At 41.3% G+C, this 21,328-nt stretch overlaps 1 protein-coding gene across 3 annotated transcripts in view; it reads left to right on the forward strand.

Annotated features, from left to right (window-relative positions):
• Window positions 1-4,494: 4,494 nt before the first annotated feature.
• The window catches only part of LOC100393402 (zinc finger protein), a 50,842-nt gene continuing 34,008 nt past the window's right edge, over window positions 4,495-21,328 (forward strand). Inside the window, exons 1-6 of one of the 3 annotated variants that reach the window (XM_078360061.1) lie at window positions 4,495-4,634; window positions 8,416-8,516; window positions 10,573-11,533; window positions 12,988-13,114; window positions 13,266-13,358; window positions 17,734-20,778. In XM_078360061.1, coding sequence (XP_078216187.1) covers window positions 11,528-11,533; window positions 12,988-13,114; window positions 13,266-13,358; window positions 17,734-19,031 — 1,524 coding nt within the window. In that variant the 5' untranslated portion in view covers window positions 4,495-4,634; window positions 8,416-8,516; window positions 10,573-11,527 and the 3' untranslated portion in view covers window positions 19,032-20,778. Of the gene's footprint in view, window positions 4,635-8,415; window positions 8,517-10,572; window positions 11,534-12,987; window positions 13,115-13,265; window positions 13,359-13,825; window positions 14,616-17,733 lie in introns of those variants that run through there. The other 2 variants (XM_008988168.5, XM_078360083.1) reach the window with 2 other exon arrangements.

Consider the following 21,328-nt stretch of genomic DNA (forward strand, 5'->3'; position numbering starts at 1 on the left):
TGTTCTGTGCTGCAAACCACCATGGCACACATTTACCTATGTAACAAACGTGCACATCCTGCACATGTACCCCTGAACTTAAAAGTTGAAGGAAAAAAATTAAAATAAATAAATAAATAATACTTTTTAACAGAAGAAAACCTGCAAGAAATAATTTATGGAAACATGAGTTGAAATGCAGGGTACACTCAGCACTGCAATCTATACCTTTATTTTGATTATTATATTATTCCACTTCGCTCCTGGCTTCCCCTCATCCTCTGTTTTCAAGTTGGATTCTTTTTTTTTTTTTTTTTTTTTTGAGATGGAATTTCGCTCTTGTTACCCAGGCTGGAGTGCAATGGCTCACTGCAACCTCCACCCACTGGGTTCAGGCAATTCTCCTGCCTCAGCCTCCTGAGTAGCTGGGATTACAGGCAGGTGCCACCATGCCCAGCTAATTTTTTGTACTTTTTAGTAGAGAGGGGGTTTCACCATGTTGACCAGGATGGTCTCGATCTCTTGACCTCACGATCCACCCGCCTCGGCCTCCCAAAGTGCTGGGATTACAGGCTTGAGCCACCGCACCTGGCCCCTAAAGTTGGATTCTTAATATTTGGGACTCTGTCTAGTGTTTCATTGGTTGTATACAATATAAATTTAATCATTTGTCACTTTTTCTCACAATACAAGGTGAAAAGATTTTGTAATAACAGATCACTGCATATTTTACAATTAATTTTTTTCAACAGTGTTAAGGCAGGATTCACAGTAACACTTTTTTTCTTTAAAAAATTATTTTTAAGGAATACAGACAGTCTCAGCAGGTTGCTTGGCTCCTCTTGAACTCCTAGGCTCAGACAGTTCTTCTACCTCAGCCTCCCAAATTGCTGGAATGACAGGCATGAGCTACCACACCCAGCCCGCAGTAACACTTCTAATGTGGCACTTGTAGTTACATTGACAAAAATTTTTCTAGTAAACACCAGGTGTGCTCATCCCTGTAATCCCAGCACTTTGGGAGGCTGAGGCAGGTGGATCCCTTGAGGCCATCAGTTTGAGACCAGCCTGGTCAACATGGCAAAAGCCTGTCTCTATTAAAAATACAAAAATTAGCTGGTGTGGTGGTGTGTGCCTGTAATCCCAGCTACTCGGAAGGCTGAGGCGTGAGAGTCGCTTGAGCCCAGGAGGCAGAGGTTGCCATAGGCTGAGATTATGCCACTGCACTCCAGCCTGAGCAACAGAGCAAGATTTCATCTTAAGAAAAAATTTTCCTAATAAGTTCTGAATTGATCGTGATTTGTGGTTCTGCATTTCTATGTAGGCTTTAATATGATTGCCTTCTAATAGCTGTATTTTTAAAAAAATCAAACTTCTCAGTTAGAAGCTATACCAAATTTGAAGGAAATTTTTGGTAACCTTATTACTCAGTATTTGTTGGAGTTTGGTAATGTCATCATATGTATTGATTATTGGAGCAGGAGTAACATTTACATAGTCTTCTTTATCGTTGGCAGTAAGAATATGTCTTTTGGAAAGTGGCATTTGGCAGTATGTATAAGGTACAACTGTTTGACTCAGAAATCACAGGATAGAAAATCATAACATTAAACTCTTGAAAATTAGAAGACTACCAATTATAACATTAAACTCTGAAAGAAGACTAGGTGGATGATATGACTTTATTTTAAAATGGAAAGAACACGTGTTCAACCACAAGAATTTATGTGAAGTGCATTTATTCCTACAATAACACAAAGCCAGTAAAACGATGACACAGATGTTCAATAAAAAGAGAAACCTTATGTATGCCTTGTGAATTGCTATTGTGGCCTTCATAACAAACTAAGCGTCTTTGTGTTTCTGGTTTGTTTATTCGGTTATTTTTAGTGTGCACACACATTGTTTGTGAATGGATATTCTGACATTTTCCCTGACAATGAGTATTTGCTGGAATTTTTCATTGTATAATTTTATGCATTTTTAAATTTCTCATTGAACACCAATTTTACCAAAGCAGTTATGTGAAGAAAATTTTGAAAAATTATTAATGTTAATCACTTACCTATAAGGAGTCTGAATAAGATTCATCTACATTGTCATATGACAGTTCAAAATTAAGGAATAGAGATACTTCAAAATAAAAAATGTATCTGGTCATTTGGATACACAGATTGATGAGTGTGGTCAACTGTCTTCAAAACTAACGTGTGTGATTCTGCTTTAGGCATAAGTCAGGAAGCAAGTAAATCCTAGTGTTACAAATAATGTGGGTATACATAGTTGTAGAGATTTAAAAAACAGATTCTTTGAAGAACAGGTGTGCATGATCAGGGGACGTAGCATGACAGCAGCAGTCTCGTATGTGGAACCAGTTAGGACAAAGAGCTGACTTGGGTGCCAATTCATAGTTATACACCATAGTATAACTTCACTGTATTAGGTTAAAGGGCATTCTTCGAAGTGTCTAATTCAGATATATTAGCTTTTCGTAATTAGTTTTCTAAATAACATCTTTTCAGGATGTCGGAGATCCCTAAGACCACCTCTGGATTCTGTGATTTGCTAAAATAACTGAGAATGTAGTTGTACTTATAATGATATTACAGTGACAAGATACAAAACAGAATCTTTAAAGGGAAATAGCTCATAGGCAGGTGTCTAGAAGAAACTAGAAGCAAACTTACCAGAGTCCTCTCTGCATGGTGTTACATAAGACTCGATTCCTCTAGTATTGCATTGTGATATTACTTGTAAAATGTCTACAATGGAAGCTCATTAGCAACCAGTAGCAAAGGTTCTTATTGAGATTGATTATGTAGGTATTTGTCTAGCACATACCGAGATTCCCAACCCTAAGAAGAAGAGCAAGTGTTCAGAATAAGCTGCATTGTAGAGTTTAGGCACGGTGAACCACTCTTAACCCATAATGGGAAGGTGGTAACTCTCTCAAACCCCATGTTCCATGACTCCAGCCAAGGCTGGTGTTGCAAACAGCTCTTTTTAAAGTTAGCAGTCTGACTTATGCCTGCTATGTTAACTTTTTGTGCACATGGTATCAGAAAAGTAGGGCCTGCAGTCTTGTGGGATTTTCTTAAACTATCACCAGATGAACGTAATAGTTTATTTTGAAGGTAATTATTTATAAAAGAAAACCCATCATATTAAATTTTAAAATATTCGTTGTAACAAAAAATATCATAGGTAGGCCTTCCATCTACCCTTTTGTGTGTCTGGGTCCTCAAATTGGTCACAAGATGACATTAACATCTGGGAGCAGCTGATTTGTTTTTATCGTTCATGTTTCTGTCTCAGAGTGCATAAGCATTTGACTCCCAATAAACGTAAATATTGAATACCTAGCTTCATATGTACCTGAGCTTTTGTGTGACTAGAATTTCTTGCCACTTCTCAACATGGACTGGGTCCCTTTAATGTGTGTGACCCTAGTGAGTTCACTATGTTAACTTTGAAATTGGTACATTGTTATAACTGGGCATTATTGCAGAGTCTCAATCTCCATGTTTAAAAAATAAGGGAAGCTTCCCAAGTTATTAATCTCCAACCATATAAGTAGGATATCCATTTAAAGGTTTGAGTTAAATACCACAATTTTTTATACACTATGACAATAATTTCCTCGATAGATTTGTTGTTGGTTTTAAGTTTTAAAGTAAAAATACACTCGTTTTACTTGCAAGAACAATGCCTGTAAATTAAATCTTGGGGAAAAAAGAATAATGCCTAGACATTGGAAACAATTACATTGGTACAGAAAAGTCTAAAGAAAGTGGAAGATAGTAGGAAGTATGAATATTTTGGTAAGCATGCTTCAGCATATCTATGAATATAGTAACAATTGTGTAGAATTTTACAAAACTAGGAACACACCAGCCTTTGATGCCAAATATCCCCTAACATATTAGGCACAGTTCCCTGCCTACTACGTTTGAGTGTGTCAACACATTTTTAACCTCTTAGGAGGGCAGAACAGAGCAAGGATACAGCTGTAACTGGTATGGAAATAGCAGTCACTCAATTTTCAGAGAAGTATTCCTCATACTGCGGTTGGCACAGTCACTTTATCTAAAGAAATCCATAAAAAGTCTTCTATTTTAGTTAGAAAAACTGATATAAAACATGAGACTCTATTTTTTTAAAAAAGAAAAATATCGGTTGATAAGGCAGAATTCACAGGTCTTCCCGCCTGAGCCGAAATTCCCACGCCGCGACAGAGCAAATGGACTCCATTTCCCAAGATACCCACGAAACACCGGCGGAAGTCTAGTCGCCCCTTGGATGCGCAGAAAATTTGGCTCCCGCAAGGCGTTTCGCGAGTACTTTTGGAAGCGTGGGAATTTTGGCTCAGGCAGGAGGACCTGTGAATTCTGGGAAGTGGAGTCCATTTGCACTGTGGAGTCGTGGGAACTTTGTCTCAGGCCGGCGGATTCGGGGGGTTCTGGGAAGTGTAGTTCAGACGCTCTGTGGCATAGCAGACACTTCCGGTCTCCGAGCAGGACGTTGCTACTTTACTTACCAAGGTGGTTTGAGCCCACTCTGTCTTGCGGGTCTTTGCGAAAGTGAACCGGTTGTTAGGGGCGCCTAACGACCTGGCGGTCAATTAAGAGGATAAGAAGCCCTGGCGAAGACCTGAGGTTTGCAAATGCGAGGGTGGGGAGGGGGGTTTGTTGCCATCGACGGAGCTTTCTGGCGTTGCGGTCTGTACTCACGTCCACAGGAGGAGTCTTCGGGGGACTGGGGACGGGGGCGGGGGCGGGGGGTAGGGGGAAAACCCTGTCTAGTCTTGTGTGCCTGTGTTGGGGGTTTTCCTCGCTCATTCATCCCCCCTCCACCCTACGTGTGCGACCTCTTTCTCGCAATTTAACGTGGGGTGTTACTTAATCTCATTGCCGTTTTTAAAATTAGGATTTTAAGACCATCCTGATAGACTTGTTTTAGGAGTTGAAAGTTGTGGTATAAAACAAAGCCTTAACAGCCCCTGTCACTTGATCTCTTGTTAATTTCCCGCGAAGTGGTCAGGTCCCCGGGTGGGGTCAGAGCTTCAGCTGCCGCGGCCCTTCTCTTGCATCTGGGCAGGACGCTGGATGATCCCGGATGCCTCTGACCCCTTTTTAGGAAGGCGAGGGTTGCCTCCAGCTTTCACGAAGGGAGAGAAGCATTAACTTTTATCTGGGACGGCGACTCAGCCAGGGTGTTTCACGGCTTTCTCCTTCCCCAGCCTGACCTTTCCAAAAGAGCTGCAGGGAGGGGCTTGGCTACTGAGGGCAAAGCTCTACTAGAGTGGTCCTCGGCTTTTTTTCTTTTTAAAAAAGTGTTATTTACTTTGTTAGTCCGTTTTTATTATTATTTGAGAACGAGTTTGGCCCTGTTGCCCAGGCTGGAGTGCAGCAGTGGCGCGATCTCAGCTCACTGCAACCTCGGCCTCCTGGGTTCAAGTGATTCTCCTGCTCGGCCTCCTGAGTAGCTGGGATTACAGGCATGTGCCGCTATGTCCGGCTGCTTTTTGTATTTTTAGTAGAGACCAGGTTTTACTATGTTGGCCGGGCTGGAGTGCGGTGGCACGATTCCAGCTCACTGCAACCTCTGCCTCCCAGGTCCAAGCAATTCTCCTGTCTCAGCCTCCCAAGCAGCTGGGACTACAGGCAGCTCCCACCATGCCCGGCTAATTTTTGCATTTTTAGTAGAGACGGGGTTTTACCATATTGGTCAGGCTGTTCTCAAACTCCCGACCTCAGGTGATCCACCTGCCTCGGCCTCCCAAAGTGCTGGGATTACAGGCATGAGCCACCACTCCCGGCCTCCCCCATATCTTTTTAGTCTTTCTAATCATTCTTTTTTAGTCTTTCTTTGTGTCTATTTGTATATTTATTTAGAAACATTTAAAAATTGTTATAATATCTTAATGTGTTTTCTCATATTTCTTTATGGAAATTCTTAAATACTGCTAATAGAGAATAAACTAGCAAACTGCCATATTACGTCGAGCTCATCCTTATTATTCCCACTGTTATCCTTATGACTATTTCCTGGTAGCTTAAAACTTTTCATTTTTATATCATTTCAAAGCTGTAGGAAAGTTGCAAAAATAGTATAAGAAATTCTCATATAATCTTTCCCAGATTTGCAATTGTTTACCTTTTTCCTCTTTGCTTTGTTGGTGACCATCAGCCAAATACTACCAGGAACTTACCTGTAACCAGAGACAATCGACTGTAGATTTCTGCAGCAAGGAAGCCCACATTCCATGGTGATCATGGAGTGACTTAATAAGAGGTGTTTAGAAACGGCACGTTGGCCGGGCGCGGTGGCTCAAGCCTGTAATCCTAGCACTTTGGGAGGCTGAGGCGGGTGGATCACGAAGTCAACAGATCGAGACCATCCTGGTCAACATGGTGAAACCCCGTCTCTGCTAAAAACACAAAAAATTAGCTGGGCACGGTGGTGCGTGCCTGTAATCCCAGCTATTGAGGAGGCTGAGGCAGGAGAATTGCCTGAACCCAGGGGGCGGAGGTTGCAGTGAGCTGAGATCGTGCCATTGCACTCCAGCCTGGGTAACAAGAGCGAAACTCCGTCTCAAAAAAAAAAAAGAAACGGCACGTTATAGGGTTTCACATAACATGCTAGATAATATTCGACATATTAAATGATATTTATTAAATATTAGATGTCTGTTAAAACTAATTGTGCTTATAGTGTTATAATTAAATAGTGCTAGATAACATATTCTATAGAATCATATTATCTAATGTGTCGTTCCGTTCATTTGAAGTCCTCACAACTATCCTCTATCTACCCCACCCTTCACCCTGACCTCAGTTTAAAGCCTAATTATATGCATTGTGTTTAGTCATCACGTTTTCTGTCTTTAATCTGGAAGGATTTCACAGCCTTTGTCTTTTATGTGCATTAAGAGTATAGTTAAGTGATTTGGGAGAAAGACATTCATTGGGATTATCTGATACATTTCACGTTTAGGTTTAGATCATGCATTGTTATCACTTCTGGGCCTTTTGGCTCAGATCAAGTGCAGATTATGTATTGTTGGTGTGAACACCATCAAAGTGATAAGGTTTCCTACTTATTGCCACATAACAGGGGCCAAATGATGTTGGTTTGGCCCTTCATTGATGGTCTCAACTTTGTCATCTGGCCAAGATGATGTCTTTCAGATTTATCCACTGGAAAATTACTTTTTTAAAAAAATAATAGGAGCCGGGCGCGGTGGCTCAAGCCTGTAATCCCAGCACTTTGGGAGGCCGAGGCAGGTGGATCAGGAGGTCAAGAGATCGAGACCATCCTGGTCAACATGGTGAAACCCCGTCTCTACTAAAAACACAAAAAATTAGCTGGGCACAGTGGCGCGTGCCTGTAATCCCAGCTACTCAGGAGGCTGAGGCAGGAGAATTGCCTGAACCCAGGAGGTGGAGGTTGCAGTGAGCCAAGATCGTGCCATTGCACTCCAGCATGGGTAACAAGAGCGAAACTCCGTCTCAAAAAAATAAAATAAAATAAATAATAATAATAATAAAGTTTCTTCTGGGGAGATACATTATTAAGGAGCAGTACTGTAAAGATGAACTTACAGTTCGCTCACATTTATTTGTTTCTTTATTTATAAATATCAATATGGAATATTTGGACTTGGTCCCACAAAATTAATTTGGAAAACCATATTAATATGGACTCAGTCTTGTTAAATGACAGGTAGATTAACAATTCCTTTTCCAACTCTATTGAAGTGTATTTTACATATCATAGCATTCACCAGTTTCAGGTATACAATTCGGTGATCTTTAGGAATTTCACAGAGTGTTTTTGCCATCATCATCATTCAGTTTAGACCATTTTCATCCCCTAGTTGGACTCCTTGTGCCCACTTGCAGTTAAAACTCATTTTCAGGCTCGGCATGGTGGCCCATGCCTGTAATCTCAGCATTTTGAGAGGCTGAGGTGGGAGGTATAGCTTGAGCTCAGAAGTTTGAGACCAGCCCGGGCAACATAGCAAGACCCCACCTCTTACAAAATAAAAACTCGTTCTCACCTCACATCTGGAGCAAACACTAACTTGTTGTCTCTCTGTATACTGTTACCTGTTATGCATGTTTCATATAAATGGGATCCTATAATCCATGGGTTTTGTGATTGGCTTCTTTCATTTATCATTTAGCTTGCTTACAAGCTCTGCGTGTTGTAGCTTGAGTCAGTACTTCATTCCTTTACATTTCCAAGTAAGATTCCATTGCATGGAAATGCCATCATTTGACTATCCATTTACCCAGAGGAAGGCATTTCGGTTGTGTGGAGTTTGGGGTTAGTATGAATAATGCTGCTGTGATCGTTCATGTGCTCATTTACAACACACATCTGTACTGGTGGGTGTCACTCGTGGCAACCCTTTCATGTCTTTTTCTGCAGACAGTGGCATGTTTCAGGCAGGATTCCTCCTTCCTTCAAACTGCATCTCTCAGGAGTCTGCAAATTCCCCAACATAGGAGAAAAAAATGACCTCATTCAAGGTGAGTGGGGCGTGCCTCTCTTGCTGTTAAAATTCCATCTCACTACACGTACTGCCATGTGTTTTTCTTTGTCGGGAGAAGACTCAAGGAGAAAACTGGCATTTGGGGAGCTGTTGTGTGCCAGGTGCTACCTTTATCTCTTTTGTGTTGACTGCATTTGGTTTTTGTTTTGTTTTGGTTTGGTTTTACCATTACTTATTTTATGGAGTATAAAAATTCGTAGGAATGGGCCAGGCACAGTGGTTTGCACCTGTAATCTCAGCACTTTGGGAGGCTGAGGTGGGCGGATCACCTGAGGTTGGGAGTTCAAGTCCAGCCTGGCCAACATGGAGAAACCCCACCTCTTAAAAAAAAAAAAAAATTAGTAGGAATGAACAGTGCTCCCACTTCATTACCTCCCTTCTCTCAAATTATCCATTTTATCTTCTCATGCTGTTTCTCATATACATTCATAACTGTTTTTGTATTGATGATACACATCTAACTGAAACTGTACTCTTTTTACGTGTCATATCATCTAACATACACATCTAACTGAAAACGGTACTCTTTTTACGTGTCATATCATCTAACATACACATCTAACTGAAAACGGTACTCTTTTTACGTGTCATATCATCTAACATACACATCTAACTGAAAACTGTACTCTTTTTACGTGTCATATCATCTAACATACACATCTAACCGAAAACGGTACTCTTTTTACGTGTTATATCATCTAACATACACATCTAACCGAAAACGGTACTCTTTTTACGTGTCATATCATCTAACATACACATCTAACTGAAAACTGTACTCTTTTTACGTGTCATATCATCTAACATACACATCTAACCGAAAACGGTACTCTTTTTACGTGTCATATCATCTAACATACACATCTAACCGAAAACGGTACTCTTTTTACGTGTCATATCATCTAACATACACATCTAACTGAAAACTGTACTCTTTTTACGTGTCATATCATCTAACATACACATCTAACCGAAAACGGTACTCTTTTTACGTGTCATATCATCTAACATACACATCTAACTGAAAACTGTACTCTTTTTACGTGTCATATCATCTAACATACACATCTAACCGAAAACGGTACTCTTTTTACGTGTTATATCATCTAACATACACATCTAACCGAAAACGGTACTCTTTTTACGTGTCATATCATCTAACATACACATCTAACTGAAAACTGTACTCTTTTTACGTGTCATATCATCTAACATACACATCTAACCGAAAACTGTACTCTTTTTACGTGTTATATCATCTAACATACACATCTAACCGAAAACGGTACTCTTTTTACGTGTCATATCATCTAACATACACATCTAACTGAAAACTGTACTCTTTTTACGTGTCATATCATCTAACATACACATCTAACCGAAAACGGTACTCTTTTTACGTGTCATATCATCTAACATACACATCTAACTGAAAACTGTACTCTTTTTACGTGTCATATCATCTAACATACACATCTAACCGAAAACGGTACTCTTTTTACGTGTTATATCATCTAACATACACATCTAACCGAAAACGGTACTCTTTTTACGTGTCATATCATCTAACATACACATCTAACTGAAAACGGTACTCTTTTTACGTGTTATATCATCTAACATTTTTACGGTTGCATCATATTCCTATTAAATTGGCATCTCTTTTTATTTATAACTACCTCACACACATAGGCATATTTTTCCCCACAAAAGTAATTTTGAAAACCGTATGCCATTTTAGCTCAATTTTGAAAGAGTACTTTTGACATGTAGCACACTGGCTGTTTTGTAGATAGATATTTTAACTGGGCACAGAACAACAGGTTATTATGCTGCTCCACACAAATGTTGTTGGAGTTTTCACACAGGAAGAGCTAGATTCTGTGTTCTCCATGTCTCAGTCATACTTTGCGTGTGTTTTATTTACTGGTCTCTTCTTATTCATTTATGTAGTAGAAAGCCTTCATTTAAAACGTTCAGTGATACCGAGATTTGCCAGTCACTTGTGTTCTGTTACTACATTTACTCCTCAGAGCAGCAGAATGGGAAGGTTCCTGGTCTCTTCTTCCTCTTAAACAGGTGAAATATGAGAAACCTGCTCAAGTGTACACAGGCAACCAAGGAGTGTTAGCCATTTGGCTCAAGTGAAAGAGAGAGACAGAATTCTCCATTGAACCTGTGCCCTGTTGAGTGATGGTGTCCCTAGGTGGCGCTGCTCCTCCCTGTCCCTATTACTTGATGTGACCTCTTGTCACATATCACTCTGACATGGCATCTACTCCAGACACTGAACGAAGTACACTGATTACCATAGTTGTTATAGAAGATCTTTAAATCCCTTATGGCAAAAGATGCCTCACAGAATGTTACCAGAAGAAATGACAACCTGGGGCAAAAATGTTTCCCAATGGATACCTAAAGAAGATAAAATCGGGCCGGGCGCGGTGGCTCATGCCTGTAATTTCAGCACTTTGGGAGGCCGAGGCGGGTGGATCACAAGGTCAAGAGATCGAGACCATCCTGGTCAACATGGTGAAACCCCATCTCTACTAAAAATACAAAATATTAGCTGGGCATGGTGGCGCGTGCCTGTAGTCCCAGCTACTCAGGAGGCTGAGGCAGGAGAATTGCCTGAACCCAGGAGGCGGAGGTTGTGGTGAGCCGAGATCGTGCCATTGCACTCCAGCCTGGGTAACAAGAGCGAAACTTTGTCTCAAAAAAAAAAAGAAGATAAAATCGAAAGTCAAAATCTAGTGCACAGAATAAAGGAAAAACTCTAAACAGGAACAAAGGCCACTAAAAGGCCAATGTAAAAGGAGAAGTAGAAATGGCCAATAGCCTTGAAAAGTGATGGTTTTCATCTATAATCAAGTAAGTGAGAATAATAGGATGTTCCCTCAATCAGATTACCAAGCCTGTGGGAATATTTACAACATGCTCTTGGCCGTCATGAAGAGAACCTAAGTACTTGTATTCTATTGAAAGATTATGGAGGTAGGTAAAAAACTGGGAAGAAAGCTTGCACTTATATGATCACAGTTCTAAATGTGCTTATTTTGGATGTTTTAATTTTCATTTGAAATTATAACTTTAAACAATGAGAGGAGAGTAAGATGTTCTTACGTCTTACTACGTCATTACTTAAAAATGATGCTCTTTACAGGATTGATAATGGAAAATCTGTAAAATTACATCTTCTTTACTGTAGCTAAAAGTAGATCATCAGTTCTCTGGTGATACAGCCATGAAATAGATAATACTAGAAACAACAGTAAAAATAATTCCAGCTAATGTTCATTAGACACTTAGTCAATGGTGCAGATGCTTCCAAATGCTGTATATTTCCTAGTTTAATCCTTTAAAACACTGCGCCATGTAAGAACTATTATTTAGAAAGGAAGCTAATTCCTGTAGGCAAACATGTTTAGCGCCACACAGCTAGGAAGGGGCGGACCCTTAGGATGTGCCATGTTGCATTCTGGCTTCTGATCAGGACAGTGAGGGCTGCAATTAACATATGTGGTTTGTACTTTGAGAGTAGAGGACATAGTATATAGCTATCCCACACAGCTGTCCACACAGGCACTATGGAGTAGGTTCACTCTGCACTGATTACCAACTTGGGTGAGTCCTGTGAGACAGAACACGATCTCACTCAACTAATGTGAAGCAGATTTGTTGTCTACAGATCGGCAGCAAGGGAGCGCAGAAGTGTAGGATACACTGTGAGGTGGCCACCAAGGCTGCGGAGAACTTCCTGGGGTGGACAAAATCTAGACCCCACTTCCACCAGAGCAGAGGTACCCCAGAAGGCAGCCTTCCCCAGGTTATATACCTTAGGGGTAACACGACTTCCTGGGCACTTTCTCCCTAACTCAAGATGTTACCTTCCCTAGGAAGGACAGGAACATTGCATTGCTAGCATGTTCTGTGTCTATTCTTCAGAACTATAAGCAAGAAAGAATGATTAAAGGCTACCCTGAAAATTACCCACAGTTACCTAAAACTTGGTAGTTTAGCAAATACTAAAGAAAAGTGATAGCATGCAGGGTTTGAATATGAGAGAGGAGGACAATGGGCCTTACTCAACAAGGTTGGGACTGGATTGTTTAATGTTGCTGGGGGAAGTTGGCAAAATTTGTTGAACCTATGTATAGGTAGCCCAGGATGCAGCTTGTGGAGTCCTAGAGGGATATATGCGCAAGTAGACTCAGTGGGAGCACAACGTAAATGTATGGGACTTCATCACTGCACTTCTGGTGGGGTTCAGGAAAACAGTGTGTGTCATTGTCAGGATATAGGCAGAATGAGTGGGAAATCTATAAGCTGACCTACATCTCTCAATATGGAGAACAACTTTCCACTTATCTCCTTCCCCAGCTCAATGCTGCTCCTTCCCCAGTAGTCTTTGGTCATAAGATTGAGGTTATGTCTTCCTGATATTGTAGGAGGCAGTGACCTTCAAAGACGTGGCTGTGTTCTTCACTGAGGAGGAGCTGGGGCTGCTGGACCTTGCCCAGAGGAAGCTGTACCGAGATGTGATGCTGGAGAACTTCAGGAACCTGCTCTCAGTGGGTGAGCACAGAAATACAGGCCCCAGGAGTGGCTTTGTACCTTATAGTGTTCAAGTTTTAGTGTGCATTGGGGACCTACATTTCCAGTAAATTTTGCCTAAATATTACTCGGAATGTGTTGGGAGTCAGCACATGACTTTACCTATTCACAGGTCATCAACCATTTCACCAAGATGTTTTCCACTTCCTAAGGGAAGAAAAGTTTTGGATGATGGAGACAGCAACCCAAAGAGAAGGGAATTCAGGTGAGAACTAAGCCTCTGTGCATCCTTATACATGACTCTCCCACCTGCTGTGCTTCTGTCCGTGCCCACTGGCATTGCTCTGATGTAAATGACCACATCTCTTTTCCGGATTATTACAACTGCCTTCCAGCCGGTGGTGCTGTTCCCACCCTTCCCACCCTGGTATCTGTTCTTATGGCAGCCAAAGGATCCTTAGGAAATGGAAGTCAGATCATCATTCCTCTCCTCACAGCTTCTACGGCTTCTTATTTTTATTAATGTTACAACCTCTTGAAGTGCGTCTTAGAGACCTTTGTGGTCTGCTCTTCATCCTGTTCTGCCTCTCTGGCTACATATGATCATTTCCGGCGACATTTGTTCCTTGCTGTTTCTCTGTTCCGCCAAGGGCACTCTGGCCTGTTGTGGTAACCAGTGTCCACGAACTTAGCGGACTAAACAAAACTATTTATTCACTCTCTGTTCTTTAGGCCTGAAGTCTGATACATCTCACTGGGCAAAAAGCGAAGCGGCCCTAAAGCTTCATTCCTGTCTGGACGTTCTTGGTGGGAAAGCTTCACTTTGGTTTACCAGTGTCGAAGCACTGTCCACGCTCCCTGGCCCTTGTTTCACTTCTTCATCTTCAAAGGCAGCTACTTTGCATCTCTGACTATTCTTCCATAATATCATTCCCTCTGCCACTCTTCTTAAGCCTCTTCTACCTTTCAGGTCCCTTGTGATTGTATTGGTCACTCCTGCCTAATCCAGGAAGATCTTCCTACCTTCTGCTTAGGTGACTAGTGACCCTAATGACATCTGCCATTTTAATCCCCCTTGCTGTGTAACATAATAGGAAGGCTGACTGTAGACTGCGGAACAGTTTTGTTGGCCTGCTGTTTGCTGCTTATCCAATTCTGACTTTCTTAGATTCCTTTAACATGATGGGTTTTAGGTGTGTACAGTTGACCCATGTCCCATGGAAACTTCTAAGCATTGGTTTTTTTTTTTTTTTTTGAGACGGAGTTTCACTCTGGTTACCCAGGCTGGAGTGCAATGGCGCGATCTCGGCTCACCGCAACCTCCGCCTCCTGGGTTCAGGCAATTCTCCTGCCTCAGCCTCCCGAGTAGCTGGGATTACAGGCACGCGCCACCATGCCCAGCTAATTTTTTGTATCTTTAGTAGAGACGGGGTTTCACCATGTTGACCAAGATGGTCTCAATCTCTTGACCTTGTGATCCCCCCGCCTCGGCCTCCCAAAGTGCTGGGATTACAGGAGTGAGCCACCGCGCCCGGCCCTAAGCATTGTTTTTATGAACACACTGACTAAGATGCCTTCTCTGAGACTTACCCTGGAGCTTTCCATGGAGAGCATATTTATATCTGGGAAGAAATTCCTTGTGAATGACGATTTCCAGCTACATTTCCTTTGAAAGATTTACCCACCTGCAGCCCATTTGCCTTTTCCAAAGTCAGTATGCACTTCACTGCCCCAGGTTTCACCTTCTTCCTACTAGAAGGGGAAGAATGAGGGTGAGGGGACACAAGTCACAGAGCTGAACATGTACTCTATTTCTGGTACTCTTTCTTCATAAATGTGGTGTATATCTCAGCATCTTTATGTCATACAAAAGCTACTTTGCATCACGTACACTAATGTGGTGTATGCAGAAATATACACCACATTCTTCCGTAATCTCATGGATTATGTCAAACACATTAAAGGATATATGTTTTACACAAATTTTTCTTGATTTTTATATAGAGAGATTTAGTGCTGTACTTTGAACTGGTAAACTTTCTGACCTGGTAGGAATTGGGAAACTCCCCTCTCAAACCAGAAACATCCTGAAGATCCTCCTTTCTCTTTAAGGCCTCTTATTCATTAAGTCACAGTGTATTAAATACATCCATGTACTACTGTGTTCCAATATGTATACACTTAACCTATTAATCAACCTTTGCAACTTAACTTTCCATTGGAAAAATTTACTTAATTCGGGACTTGGTATTATCCTGACAAATTGTTGAATGTTTTGTGTGTATGAGCCATAGAAGAAGCACATCTTTCAGTATAATCCAGACAAACGTTTTTCAGGCCTATATATGTGTATGAGTGACTCTAGTAGGCACTTTCCTGCTTGTCATGATGCTGTGATAATTTACATTCTAGTTCTTTTTTGTAAATGTTTATTTTAGAGTTTAAATATATTTCATAGCTCGCTAATGTGTAGTCTTCAATATAAAAAAGTTATAAAGTAACTATTTATCTGCATCATAGGCTTTCTTTTCATTCCAAGTGATTCTTTACATCTTTGATTGTCTGCTCAGGAGCTTCCCCCTTTGAGGACCCCTGGAAGGACAGCCTTTCAGATTCCCCTTAGAACTGCAGTTGTCTGTCCCTGTACCCTTTCAGATAACCAAGTTATTGTCCATATCAAAACAGAAAAATAAGATTAAGTATTTTATCCATGCTGTGCAAAATCCTTGTGCAGGAGCGCTTTGAATGTGTACATGCAAACACTACAAGGTGTTTGATGTTTAACATTGTGAAGAGTTCAACCAACTACAAAATTTACTGAGATTTTATAGAGAACTGCTCTCACTTCACACCAAATTTGGGAGGTTTTCAAAACTACCTTCACATTCAGTAATTTTCTAAACTCTCAGAACTTACTGAATACTTACATTCTCAGAGTGACTGATTTTTACAGGGGAAAGATATATATTACACTTAGAGAAAAACCAAGTAAGACGGAGTCCAGATGAGAAGAACCAAATGAGGACCTTCTATTGTATTCTCCTGGTAGAGTAGGATGTGTCACATTCCCAGGATTAAGGTATGACTTAGACTCAAAGTACTGCCAGTCACAGAATCTCACCTGACTGCTGGGATCCAGAGTAAATTATTAGGTCTCCATTATGGAACCATTATTGCTTGATTGATTTCTAGGTGATTAATCAGTCTCCTGGTCCACTAACTCTCTGTGACCTACAAGTCCACCTTCAATCACATTGATGTTATTTCTGACATGGAGAGGAGCAGCTCTTACCCTCAATCCCCCAAAGAATCTGCCAGCCACAACTGTAAATTATATTGTTTCACTATGCAGAGTGATCCAGTGTTTGCCCTGAAGGCATCCAGGACACTCTCCTCAGACATGACACTTCAGGATCCTAGAGATTAGCTCTCAGATGCTGAGGACAAAGTCCCAACCTTTTTTTAGTTAGGTTAACTTTTTTTTTTTTTGAGGCAGAGTCTTGCTCTGTTTCCCAGGTTGCAGTGCAGTGGCATGATCTCAGTCTCAGCTCACTGCAACCTCTGCCTTCTAGGTTTAAGCAATTCTCTTGTCTCAGCCTCCTGAGTAGCTGGAACTATAGGCATGTGCTATCAGACCTGGCTGATTTTTTTGTATTTTTAGCAGAGATGGGATTTCAAGGCCAGGCTGGTCACGAACTCCTGACCTCAAGTGTTCTGCCCTCATTTCCCTCCCAAAGTGCTGGGATTACAGGCATGAGCCACTGCACCCAGCTTTTTTTTTTTTTCTCTTTTTTCTTTTGAGACAGGGTCTCACTCTGTCACCCCAGGCTCACTGCAACTTTCACCTCCCAGGCTCAAGCGATCCTCCCACCTCAGCCTCCCTAGTAGCTGGGACTACAGAAGTGCGGCACTACACCCAGCTAATTTTTTATTTTTAGGAGGGATGGGGTTTTGCTATATTGTCCAGGCTGGTCTTGAACTCCTGGACTCAAGTGATCAGTCCCACAGTGCTGGGATTACAGGGTTGAGCCACCACACTTGGCCTAGATTAACTTCTTTATAAAGATATATAGCATAAAGACAAATGTACGAAGTATTGATTATGTTATTGCTTTTCCTTAAAGCTCCTTCATATTTCATTATGCACATACATTTTTAGCTTCATAATTTATAATGCAAGATTTTATACTGACTAGGAAATTCATTAGAAATAGTAATAAGTTGGGTGGGTACGGTGGCGCTCGCCTGTAATCCCAGCACTTTGGGACGCTGAGGCGGGTGGATATCACCTGAGGTCAGGAGTTTGAGACCAGCCTGGCCAATGTGATGAAACCTTGTCTCTACTAAAAACATAAAAATTAGCCATGTCTGGTGGTGCACTCCTGTAATTCCAGCTACTCAGGAGGCTGAGGTGGGAAAATCACTTGAACCCAGGAGGCAGAGGTTGCAGTGAGTTATTTCTAGCAAGGATTTTACATGTGAGACATGATGTCGTTCTGAATTGGTCTCATGCAAACCAGAAATCAGGGTGTACTTGGAAAACACAAACTGCACATTCTCTGTATTCATTAAAGTTTCATGTCATGTCCTAAGTGTGAAACCTTGAAAGCACTGAATCTCTTAAATCTGTGTCCTTTTAGGAGGCAAGATCCAAACTGAATTGGAGTCTGTTCCAGAAGCAGGAACACATGAGGAGTGGTCCTGCCAGCAAATCTGGGAACAGACTACAAGTGACTTAACCAGGTCTCAGGACTCTATCATAAATAACTCTCAATTCTTTGCACATGGTGATTTGCCCTCCCAGGTTGAAGCAGGACTGTACATAATTCACACAGGAAAGAAACCTTCCCAGAGTGGGAAGTTTAAACCGTCCTTCAGTGATGTCTCCGTCTTTGATCTTCCTCAGCAATTACACACAGGAGAGAAGTCTCATACATGTGATGAGTGTGGAAGAAGCTTCTGTTACATCTCAGTGCTTCGTATTCATCAGAGAGTCCACACTGGAGAGAAACCATTTAAATGTGAGCAGTGTGGGAAAGGTTTCAGTCGTAGATCGGCACTTAATGTTCATCATAAACTACACACGGGAGAGAAACCTTATATTTGTGAGGAATGTGGAAAGGCCTTCATTCACGATTCCAAGCTTAAGGAACATCAGAGAATCCATACTGGGGAGAAGCCATTCAAATGTGATATATGTGATAAGAGCTTCCATTTTAAGTCAAGACTTAAGAGCCATTCTATGGTTCACACAGGAGAAAAACCATTTAGGTGTGATGTATGTGATAAGAGCTTTCATCAGAGATCAGCACTTAATAGGCACTGCATGGTCCACACAAGAGAGAAACCGTACAAATGTGAGCAGTGTGGAAAAGGCTTCATTGCTAGGCTAGATTTTTATAAGCATCAGGTGGTCCATACAGGAGAGAAACCATATAATTGTAAAGAATGTGGGAAGAGCTTCAGATGGTCCTCACGCCTTTTGAACCATCAGCGAGTTCACAGTGGAGAAAAACCCTTCAAATGTGAAGAATGTGGGAAGGAATTTTATACAAATTCACAACTGTCCTCCCATCAGAGAGCCCACAATGGAGAAAAGCCATACAAATGTGAGGAGTGTGGGAAGGGCTACATTAGTAAGTTTAATCTTGACTTGCACAAGAGGGTCCACACAGGAGAGAGACCTTATAATTGTAAAGAATGTGGGAAGAGCTTTAGCCGGGCCTCAAGTATTTTGAATCATAAGAGACTCCACTGCCGTAAAAAACCATTCAAATGTGAGGACTGTGGAAAGAGGCTGGCACACAGGACATACCGTAAAGACCAGCAGAGAGACCGCAGTGGGGAAAACCCATCCAGATGCGAGGACTGTGGGAGACGCTACAAGAGACGCTTGAATCTGGATATACTTTTATCATTATTTTTAAATGACACATAATTGTTAATATTTATGGAGTACGGTGTGTTATTTTAATATGTGCATATAATTTATGATGAAATCAGTGTAATTGTTATATCTATCACCTCAAACATTTACCATTTCTTTGTGTTGGGAAATTCAAAGTCTATTTGAGAGGAATTGGTAGACATCAAGGGAAGGGTCCCTGGAGAGCCCCTGCCGCAGGGGTCAGTGCCTCATCCCCACATAACATAAAAAGCAGCCTGGGGAGGAGAATCAAGCCACAGGCACTGGTAAGGGAACCAGCTGACATGCCCATGGCTGCACAGATAGAACCTCCAGCCCACTCAGGTAAAAACTTGGACAAACCTCCAGCTCACTCAGTTAAGGAAACAAGGCCTGACACAGAAATGCCTTTGTCCTTTGTATAATTGTCAGGCTCCCAGGAAAGTTTCTTCTTTTGTGGGCATAAATACAGTGGGCTTCAGTGGGTTCCGGTTGGCACTTTCCTTTGTGGAGAAGGAAAAACCCAGCCTCTATAAATCATCACTTCAGCTCCTGCTTGGTCCTGGGCCAAGCTGAATACCCTTATGAATCATCACTTCAGCTCCTGATTGGTCCTGGGCCAAGCTGAATACCCTTATGAATCATCACTTCAGCTCCTGCTTGGTCCGGGGCCAAGCTGAATACCCTTATGAATCATCATTTCAGCTCCTGATTGGTCCTGGGCCAAGCTGAATACCCTTATGAATCATCACTTCAGCTCCTGATTGGTCTTGGGCCAAGCTGAATACCCTTATGAATCATCACTTCAGCTCCTGATTGGTCTCGGACCAGGGTCCAGGACCAAGCTGAATCATGCTTCCTCCAAGACAGCCCACAGACTAGGCACATTCCTTCCCTTTCCCAGTCCATTAAAAACCCCAGACCCTAACCTCATAGTGGGCAACTTATTTGGGTCCCCATTTCCACTGTGGAGAGCTTTTTTCTTTCACTTACTAAACTTTCTCTCCAATGTCACCATTGCTTCTGTGCTTCTTAATCATCTTGGACGTAAGATTAAGACTCCGGGTGACACAAGAGATACTGCTGCAGTGTGGTGTATTTGTGAGATTACAACACATGTTTAGCAATTTGTAAATAATCAGATGTTGACGATAGTCACCTTTAGTGCTGCAGAACAGTAAAACGTATTCTTCCTGTCTACCTCTACTTTTGTATCTCTTAGCCAACCTTTGGCCATCTCACCTATCTCCTACACGTCCTTGCCGCTACACTCACTGTTCTACTCTCTACTATGAAATCAGCTTTTTTGGTTTCCACATATGAGTGAGGATAGTCAGTATTTCTTTCTTTGCTTGGCTTATATTACTTAACAATGTCCTGCAAAGTGATTCTCTCGCCTCAGCCTCCCAAGTAGCTGAGACTATGCGCCACCATGCCTGGCTAATTTTTCTATTTTTAGTAGAGAACAGGTTTCACCATGTTGGCCAGGCTGGTTTCAAACTCCTGACCTTGTGATCTACCCGCCTCGGCCTCTCAAAGTGCTGGGATTACAGGCGTGAGCCACCACACCTGGCCGACAGCATTATTTTGATAATATCCATTCCCACTTGGTTCCTGCCTTCCCCTCTTCCTCTATTCTGAAGTTGTATTCCTAGCATTTGTGGCTTTGTGTAGAGTTCCATTGGTTTAATACAATATAAAGTCAACAATAATTTGTAATTTTTCTCATACTGAAGGCTGAAAACATTGTAATAAATTCAGTAAAACCTCTTAATTTAAATGTTTAATACCATAAACATCTTTTCCAGTTATAATCACAAAAGCTGAAATTCAATCACGTCATGAAAAATGGAAAATTCCTAAGTATGTGCAAACTAAACACACTCTTAAATAAATAATATGTCACAGTAAATCAGAAGTGAAATTAGGAAATGCCTGGAGACAACTGAAAATGGAAACAATGGCCAAACTTACAGAATGAGGCAAAAGCAGTCATAGGAGGGAAATTTATACCTGTAAATGCTTTAAAAAGAAGGAAAGATCTGACATCCACAACCTAAGTTTATTTTCATGAACTAGAAGAAGAGAAAAAATAGATTAAAGTATAATAAATAAAAAAGAGAAGAAAACAAAGAAAATCAACCAAACCAAGAGGTGGTTATTCTGAACGACTAACAAAATTGTGAAAACATTAGCAGGACGGACTAAAAAATAAAGACCCAAGTAACTAAAATCAGAAACAAAAGTGGGGACGTTATTACCAATGTTTAAAGCAGTGAGCCACAGCAACTGGCTTGGTTTTTATATCATGTAAGTAAGGGGACCAGTTT

Source organism: Callithrix jacchus, chromosome 22, assembly GCF_049354715.1.
Source record: "Callithrix jacchus isolate 240 chromosome 22, calJac240_pri, whole genome shotgun sequence".
NCBI lineage: Eukaryota > Metazoa > Chordata > Mammalia > Primates > Cebidae > Callithrix > Callithrix jacchus.